The following is a 9,124-nucleotide window of genomic DNA, read 5'->3' on the forward strand; positions in this document are numbered from 1 at the left end:
TATATCTCTGAAGATGATACATTTGGAACTTTACATTTTCCATCTTTCACCAAAATAAAGAAGATGAGCAAGCTCCTGGGTTATTTATATTTGTCAGCCCCGTGGAGAGCTAAACTCTAATACCTACATTGGAGAGGATAAAAGCACTCTATAAACATTACATGATTTATAATATCACTCTTATATGCTTTCTTTGTCACAAGATTTAATAATTTCCCCCTCTTCCGTTTTGATTAAAGTTTGAAACAGAAGTTTCACTTTGAAAAGCAGTATTTGAAAGTAAAACTGAACATTATTACTTCACTTTGTGTCTTCTATTCACAATCTAATATCAAAATTCATGTCCCAGAGAGGAAGTTGAAAAAAGTAACTGGGGAAAAGTTGTCGGAGGCTCAATTTCATTCTAAGTCTTTGGAGACCAGGTCAACAATCACCTTTATTTTCTGAGCGACACTAAATGAACCAGTGGACACAGCATACAGACCAGAGGCCCTTTATCAGATCACCAAGATTTGCTCAAGATTTCCTTGAGCAAAGCACTGCACTGAAATTATATGTTTACATCACCAATTTCCCTCACGTGTGACTTCTAAGTACCTCCTCATCTTCTCATTTCTTTATCCCCTGGTATTTAACACAGTATCTCTCTTTCACTAGGCACTCTAATTGGTTTTTGACTAGAATTAAATTTTCTGAATTATCAAAAATTAATTCCACTCAAGATCAGAATTTAGTGTGGCTAAATAAAATAACTTACCAAGACCTTCAAATGCTGTTGTTCAAGTCAATTCTTTCAATAAGTACAAGGTACTTCCTACTTTCTCATCATCTGGGTTTTAGATATCAGAATCTACTCTCTCCAAGGTAACTTTTGTTACAGTCTGGGTGAAGTCCTGGGCACCCAATGGAGAAGAAGCTTCTAAAGTGGCACAGTGTAGACATGCCTGGCTTTCTGTGCATGGGTTCTTCCCACCTAAGTCACATTCGCTCCTGACTGCTCTCACAGCAGCGAGCACAAGATATTAAAGAAACTCAGCTCCCGTTCATGAACCTCACAGAGCTCTTCTACTCTGATATTAGCTGTCTCTGAAAAAAAAAAAAAAATCACCAAATCTCACCCACAAAGACCCTCAAAATCTGACACGTTTAAAACTACACTGTTTTCTAACATGCCAGGCCAACAACTCTTCCGGTATGTGACCAAGTTCATCTTCAATATTATTTGAGACATTATCTGCTAGGACTCTTAGCCTTGATCTTTCCAGCACTAAGGCAAAAAGGTGTAACACCTAGAAACAATTTAAAGTAATTTGTCACCTGCAGGTATTATAAAGATTAACTATAGAAGGAGGAAGTTTTAAACTGAATAAGAGGGAGAGAGAAACAAAGGAAATTAAACATTTGAACATCAATTTGACAGTCAAAACACCAATAAAAAAAGGGCAGTAGAAAAACAAGAGGTTATGATTTTGATATTAATAAATGGTATTTAATAAACATCTTAAGATATAATTGTTCAGGTGAAAATAAGTTACAGGACCAGAAAAATAACTGTTACAAATAAAATTTTAAAATTAAATGTTTAAAGTTGGCCCTTGGTAATGACTTTTTTAAATGAGCTAAGAGACAAAGTATACAAAATATGGAATAAATAATGATATAAGTGAATTAACAATACTTTTTTAACAGGAAAGAAATTACGGAAACCCTCAAATACAAAATAGTGTAAACTGCACCGCAAGATACTTACATCTTTCTTCTAAAACCACCTAGCATCACTGATTAAAGGATTCTAATGGCAATTTAACTCCTTTGAAAAACAAAGAAAATTTCATTTCAGGGTGTGGAAAAGGGGAGCTCCTGGGAAACTGGTGAAGACAGGACCCTAGAAGAAAGGCCCTGGGAGGGACCCCTGGGCATGGTCCCCCTGAGATTTGGCAAATACCAAATATAGGCAAGGATCTAGGGTGAGAAGAAAGGAGAAAATATATTGTCTGGGTGTCAAGGCCCTGGGATTTAGCCACTATATCTTGTGCTCCTGATCTCTCATGGGGGAATGACATACTTTTCCCTTGCTAATCATTTCTCCACTCATCACCTGCCTCTACAGACAGACAGACAGACACAGACACACACACACACACACACACACACACACACACACACACCCTTATAGCACATTATTTGGTGAGACTCCTCAAGGGACCACTTTTTAAATACAAGATTAGGATCCAAGAAATCAACACCGTATTTCAAAGATACTTCAGCCTTGAGTTCACACAGGCTTCCAGGACTTGTGAGCCAGCCCAGCCCTGCGGGAGACACCCCCGTCTCCTTTAAAGCAAATGCCTTTCAGGGGCGGGGACAGGCGGTAGAAGAGGTCGGGAAGGTCCCTGATTTGGGGACTAACGTTATGACAGAAACCACCAGCTTGCCTAAAATCCTTCCAGACTGGGGGGGCGGGGAGGCTGGAGACAGGAAGATTCTCCTGCTGGGGCTTCAAGATGTGGGATCAGGAGCTGCTGCTGAGGCGGTCGCGTGAAGGTGAAGCCCAAGCGCCCGAGGTTCCAGGCGAGGCCTGCGGCATGTCTATCTTACTGATTGCACCCGCCAAAGCCCCTGCAGCCCGAGCCCGCGCACACACACACACCCAGGTCAATCATTGCCCACCCAAGCTTAACCCTCGAGGAGGGCTCCCCTCCCCCTGCGACCACCCCAAGGCATCCATCATACCCCCCACCCCGCTCCCCGCCAGGCTCCCGGGCCCCGCCTTCGCCTTACACTGAATGGGCGGGTAGCAACTGGGGTCTTCGCCTCCGGGCTGGCAGCGGCTGGAGAAGGCGCTGCGCGGGGTCACGTAGTTGCTGGGGAAGATGCCCACCCGCTGGTTCAGCTGCCCCGTCCACCAGCCCTCGTCGCCGGACACCTGCGAGTCCTTGGACAGCACCTCCACCACGTCGCCCAGCCGCAGGGTCAGCTCGTCCTCGCCCGCCGCCTCGTACTCGAACACGGCCGTCCAGTAGGGCAGCGGCGCGTCGGAGCCCAGCTCCCTGGGGACTGCCGCCGCCGCCTCCTCCTCCTCTTCCTCCTCCTCCTCGGCCCCGGCCCCCGCTCCATCCTCCCCCGGCGGGGCTGCAGCGGCGGCGCTCGCCAGGCAGCCGAGAAGCGCTCTGGAGGGCTCCATGGAGCGGCCGATCCATAGGGTGCGGGGCTGCTGCCGCCCGCAGGAGCCGCCGCCGCCTATTGTTCATGCGGCTCCGCAGAGCTGGGGGGACCCCCCTCCCCCGACGGCGGCCGCAGGTAGGGGCCGGGCTGGCGGGGCGGGCAGAGTCGGCTCGCTAGGGCTGGGGCTGGGGCTGGCTCAGCGCGGCTACAAGTGCGCGGAGCGCGTAGTGCTCACCGCAGCATGGGGGCGCGGCGGGCCGGAGCCCCCGCCTTCGCGCTCGCCCCCTGGGGCGGCCTGGCCACCTCCGCCGCGGGTACCTGCTCGCGCAGCTGGTGCCGGGAAAAAAAACTCTCTCATTCTCAAACCCCAGGTTGACCCATTTCTCTCTCCCATTGGACCCCCGCATCTCCAACCATTGGTCCGAGGTACCTGTCCGTTTCCTGGGAGAGTTCAACACCGCCCGTCAGGAAGAGGCTGCGGCCTCATTGGGCGCCTGAGGAAGGATGGGTGGATACTCAAAGGTAAAGCCGAGCCCTCATTCAGACCAAAAAGGGTGAAGGAGACCGTTCCCTTTGTTTGCCGCTAAGAGGTAGGGATTCCACTGGGTAGCATCTGTGTTCTTCATCCTAAAGTGAGATTTTGAGAGTGAGCAGAAGAGAAGCGAGCTGGGTTGCGGGCCCCGTGAGAGCTCTTTCTTCTCCAGCGCCTTCTTACCTTTGGATTTTCCCTTCTCTTGGAGCTGCCTCTGCCCTAGTCCTACCAGGTGGATCAGCTTCCACTCCAGTCCGACTGAATTGCACCCCGACTCCTTCCGTAACCTTTCATCTAGTAAGACCTTCAGGCCCACTGGAATGTTCTTTAGAACTCTTAAAACTACAGTTCTCGCCTCTGTGAAGACTGCATACAGCTCGCCCTTTCCTAGGTTCCTGTAAGAAGATATTCCAATACCGTTGATTTTTAGAATTCAGAGGAAAGACCACTTTACTGGAGCGCAAACTGAGGGTGGGAAAGCTGTCGGTGAAGTGGGCTTGGTCTCTCTGAAGAGGCTCAGTTTCTCTACAAATCTTGGAATTTTTTTGCCTGCGGGGAATTGCACCTTGGATCACAGTGACCTTAACAGAAATCAGATTAAGAACCAAAGCTGAATATACATCAAAACGATACTGCAGTTCATGAGCAAGGCTGACTTTTCTACATCCTTTCGTTGTCCTCCACTTCTCAAACATGAAAGAAAGAAAGAAAGGAAAGAAAGAAAGAAAGAAAGAGATGGCCCCTAATATTTCTTCTGTGCTTTAATCCTTTCACGGCAATATAGATTTCCAGTGAGATGGTTCTCTGACATTTCAAAACAAGCCCATGCTGAGAGATCTAGCCTGATCTCTACTAAACTTTTCCCCTTCCGTGGTAGGAATAGATCCGATTTATTTGGCATCCACTGAGTGTTTTTTGTCTAATTATAGTTTGGGGGTAATTGTTAGACACACTGAAGACAGTGGGGCAATTTGGAAAGAAAGCCAGGGCTGGCATCTCCAGCTTTGCTGCCACCAGCTGCAAGATCTTGGGCAAGTACTCAACCGACTGCTCAACCTCAAAGTGAGGGGGTGGACTGGAAGATCTCCTATGATCTTGTAGGCCTGACATTCTGTGGCTCGTACATGAGTATGGCTACACTCATGTGTCCCACATGAGTGTCCCACCCATTTCAGGCCTTGAAGAAGTTAGGGTAGAGTGCCATACCAAAGGTCAACTGCAGTAGGGCTTGAGAAAGAATTTCTGAGTAAATGCCCTAAAAGAATGTCCACATTCTTATTGTGCATAGGATCAGTGAACTGGAAAAGATATGGATGAGTCTTTGAGTAAACTCCCTAAATTTTGTTCAGAATAAAACTATGGCACTCCCAAGCAGAAGAGATCAAGTAAGGAGGGGGTAGAGGTATTTCATGTTTTTAAAAAGACCATAAGAAGAAAGGTTTTCTTGATAAAAATTTAATTTGGAGGAAGAAGGAATTTTCCAAAATGATGTAGACACACGGAGAGAAACAAACAGAAAAAAAAAAAAAACACTAAAAAGGTATAGAGAAAAATTGTCAGTGGTGATCTCTTTCAAGTGGTAGGATTATGAGTAATTGGGCAATTTTTATTGTCACTTTGCTTATTGATAATTTTGTATGTTTTACTATACAGTTTTGATCTCTACTTCTTCCCCACCCAGAAGAGAAGAAGAAAAAAAAATCCTTGATCCCTCTCAGTAGGAAAAGTCTAATTACCCACATAACTTAAATCTTTCATGAAGTGTCATTCATCAAACATTTCAAGAAGTCATTCAGTAAATATTTGTTGAATGGATAAGTGCTAGGAATTCAAATGAGGGAATATCCTTCAGGCTAAAGCTGTCTAGCAGAAGTTGTCTAGCCAGGTTTCATGGAAGAGGCAGAACTAAAGCCAGTCCTGGAGGTGGATGTAGGGGAACAGGGAGGAATCTGCATTCAGGATTGGAGGGTGAACATGGACCCACCACAGAGGTGGGGAAGCCTGAGTAAGCCCTGGGATACAGTAAAAGAAAGAAAGAACTCTGAAAAGATAGGTTGAGGCCAGATTTGTCGAGGGCCTTGTAATTACTTGTTTCAGACAAGTAAATATTTAATTGACTATTTGTAATTATTTAATGTCTAGCTCGTTCACCATGAGGGCAGCAACCCTCTGATTCTCCAAAGTTGTCCCAGCACCTAGAGGGCTCCTGGCACGTAATTGGTTCTCAGTACATATTTGTGACTGAATGACTGACTTGAATACCAGGCTGAGGAAAAAAAGTCTGTGTTTGGTTTAGCAGATAAAAGTTTAGCCCTGAAAGCTTTTGAGTAGGGCTGGGAGGTGACCAAATGTTACCATCTCTGAGGATGAGAATAGATGAGGAGTGGATGAGGAGGTGCTTAAGTCGGGCATCCAAAGGTGTATACAGCTTGATTAGTGGAGAATAGGAAGCGTGGAAATGGAAATTAATGCAGTGGATAGAAATCACAGAAATACCAGCTTGAGATGAGGTAAGAGAGCAAAAAGGGAGTGATGGAAAATAAACTTTACTAAATAAAAAAAGGGCAGATTGCAAAAGACTGAAAGGCAAGTAGAATTACCAAGATTTCACCACTATTAAGCAAGGGGTGACAAATGTCACCCCAAAAAGAATCATTTTCTCTACCACACTGAAAGGTATAGCATAAGGCAGGGAGAAAATAATAGCAATTGGTGATGTGGCTTGGCAATGGACTTCTGTCAGAAGATCATGCTTTCTCCTGGCTCTGTCCTTTGAAATCCATGTGACTTGGGGCAGGGTACCTGTTTGAACCTCAGTTTCCTTATTTTTGTGTGTTTTTTTTTTTTTTTTTTTTTTTAACCGCGCCACCAGGGAAGCCCAGTTTCCTTATTTTTAAAGAGATGTAAAAATAGAACCTGATTTTTATAGAGGTTTGTAGGATTAAATGAGACAAGTCCTACAAGAGCTCTTAGCATGCTGCCTAGCACCCACTAGATATTAAATGTATTTATTTTCTTCTTTCCTCTACCCATCACGCTCAGAAGCACTCAAGGGAAGTAATTAGTTAATTGCACCCTAGGAAACTGCAGAGGCTTCTTTTTTTTTTTTTTGTGGTACGCGGGCCTCTCACTGTTGTGGCCTCTCCCGTTGCGGAGCACAGGCTCCAGACGCGCAGGCTCAGCGGCCATGGCTCACGGGCCCAGCCGCTCTGCGGCATGTGGGATCTTCTGGGACCGGGGCACGAACCCGTGTCCCTCGCATCGGCAGGCGGACTCTCAACCACTGCGCCACCAGGGAAGCCCTACAGAGGCTTCTTGACTGAGAGTTAAACCAGGGTTTTTCCCTTAAAAAAAAAGAATAAAGAAAGAAAGGAAGGAAGAAAAGAGAGAAAGAAGGAGGGAGAGGGAGGGAGAAAAAAACAAACAGGCAAACAGGCATCATAGACTGATGATTAAAGTTTGGGGCCTTGGCTTTTAACTGGATCGGAATCCATACTCACTGTTTGCAATTAGGCAAGTTAATCCCCTGGTCCCCCTAGCTCCCTCATCTGGAAATTGGGGATAATAACTATCTCACTGGGCTCCTAGAATGATTAAATGACAGGATGTATATTATGTGCTTAGCACAGAGTCTGTCAAGTAGTAGTAGTTATTGTTATTATTTGAGCCTAAAGCATGATTTGGTAAATGAATATCACTCTCTCCTCAGGTCTTCTGGGAAGTATTTTAAATAAGTACTTTGGTGCTAAAATCCCTCAGGCAGATGTTCAGCTTTTCCAAGAGTCAGCCCACCCCTCTCACCTCTGACAGTACACCATTTCAGGAGAGGAGCCCTAGTTCCTGATTCATAAACCCCATTTGCAGTAATATGACATTCAGTAAATGTTTCGGGACAATGTGTGGTAGGGCTGATAGGACAGAAGTTGGAGCCAAACACTCGGGACCAAATCATTGTCAATGTCACTGTGGACAAGGCACTTCATTCCTCTGAGTCTCCATTTCATTTGTTATAGAATGAGGCTGTTTGGTTGTTTTTTTTTTTTTTTTTGCGGTACGCGGGCCTCTCACTGTTGTGGCCTCTCCCGTTGCAGAGCACAGGCTCCGAACGCGCAGGCTCAGTGGCCACGGGCCTAGCCGCTCCGCGGCATGTGGGATCTTCCCGGACCGGGGCACGAACCCGTGTCCCCTGCATCGGCAGGCGGACTCTCAACCACTGCGCCACCAGGGAAGCCCTAGAATGAGGCTGTTTTGAGGATTAGATGAAGTCAGGAGGACTCCCTGCAGTACCTAATACATAATAGGTGCTCAATAAATTGTAAATGTTCTTATCACAATCAATAGTATTTTAATTCCTGTCTTCTGAGAGTTAATGGGGCTTGAAACAACAAAATGGTAAGAAATCTTCCCTCCTTTCTTCTCCCTTGCATCTCCTACAAAGACCTCAGTTCAGAAAACAACTGTACCATGGCAGCTCTTTATCTTTTTTTTTTTGATACGGACCATTTTTAAAGTCTTTATTGAATTTGTTACAATATTGCTTCAGTTTTGTGTTTTGGTTCTTTGGTCACAAGGCATGTGGGATCTTAGCTCCCCAAGCAGGCCTTGAACCCACACCCCCTGCATTGGAAGGCGAAGTCTTATCCACCAGACCGCCAGGAAAGTCCCATGGCAACTGTTTAGAATGTCTCATCTCTGGAGACCAAGTTGCATTTTAACAATGATCAGAGTCTTTTAATCAAGGAATAAAGATCAAACGTAATTTCTGCTTCTTTCAGCCTGGTTGCAGAGCTAGCCCCGTGGGACGGCTCTCTATGAAATTAACCTCTTACGACCATGCTGGGTCTGCAAGGATTTCATTTAAGCCTTTCAATCAGGGACCCCAAATAGGTCCAATCAAAAGAGAATTAAAGGGAAGATTATCCGTACAATTGGGGTTTTTGAAGAACATGTAATGACTGGGAAAATGATCACATAAAGTGGAAAGGAAAAAGAGATAGAAAACTATCTGTTGTAATCTTAAAAAAATTTTTTAAGTAAATTGGATAAATCAAGAAAAAGAATTGTATATGTAATATATTTCTAATTTTATGGAATGTATGTGTGCATTAATATTATTGAAAGAAATATATCAAAATGTAAACCGGGCTTCCCTGGTGGTGCAGTGGTTAAGAATACACCTGCCAATGCAGGGGACACGGGTTCAAGCCCTGGTCCAGGAAGATCCCACATGCCGTGGAGCAACTAAGCCCATGCACCACAACTACCGAGCCTGCGCTCTAGAGCCCGTGAGCAACAACTACTGAAGCCCGCATGCCTAGAACCCGTGCTCCACAACAAGAGAAGATCCCCACGTGCCGCGTAGCCGCTAAGCCTGTGCTCCACAACTACTGAGCCTGTGCTCTAGAGCCCGTGAGCCACAGCCGCTGA

General features: G+C 45.6%; 1 protein-coding gene across 2 annotated transcripts in view; it reads right to left on the bottom strand.

Annotated features, from left to right (window-relative positions):
- The window catches only part of MAP3K9 (mitogen-activated protein kinase kinase kinase 9), a 70,212-nt gene extending 67,028 nt beyond the window's left edge, over positions 1-3,184 (bottom strand). For both annotated transcript variants that reach the window (XM_024739645.1, XM_024739644.1), the window contains exon 1: positions 2,782-3,184. In XM_024739645.1, coding sequence (XP_024595413.1) covers positions 2,782-3,184 — 403 coding nt within the window. The remainder of the gene's footprint in view (positions 1-2,781) is intronic.
- Between the last annotated feature and the right edge of the window lie 5,940 nt (positions 3,185-9,124).

This window comes from Neophocaena asiaeorientalis, unplaced genomic scaffold, assembly GCF_003031525.2.
Source record: "Neophocaena asiaeorientalis asiaeorientalis breed wild unplaced genomic scaffold, Neophocaena_asiaeorientalis_V1.1 scaffold348, whole genome shotgun sequence".
In the NCBI taxonomy this organism is placed as follows: domain Eukaryota; kingdom Metazoa; phylum Chordata; class Mammalia; order Artiodactyla; family Phocoenidae; genus Neophocaena; species Neophocaena asiaeorientalis.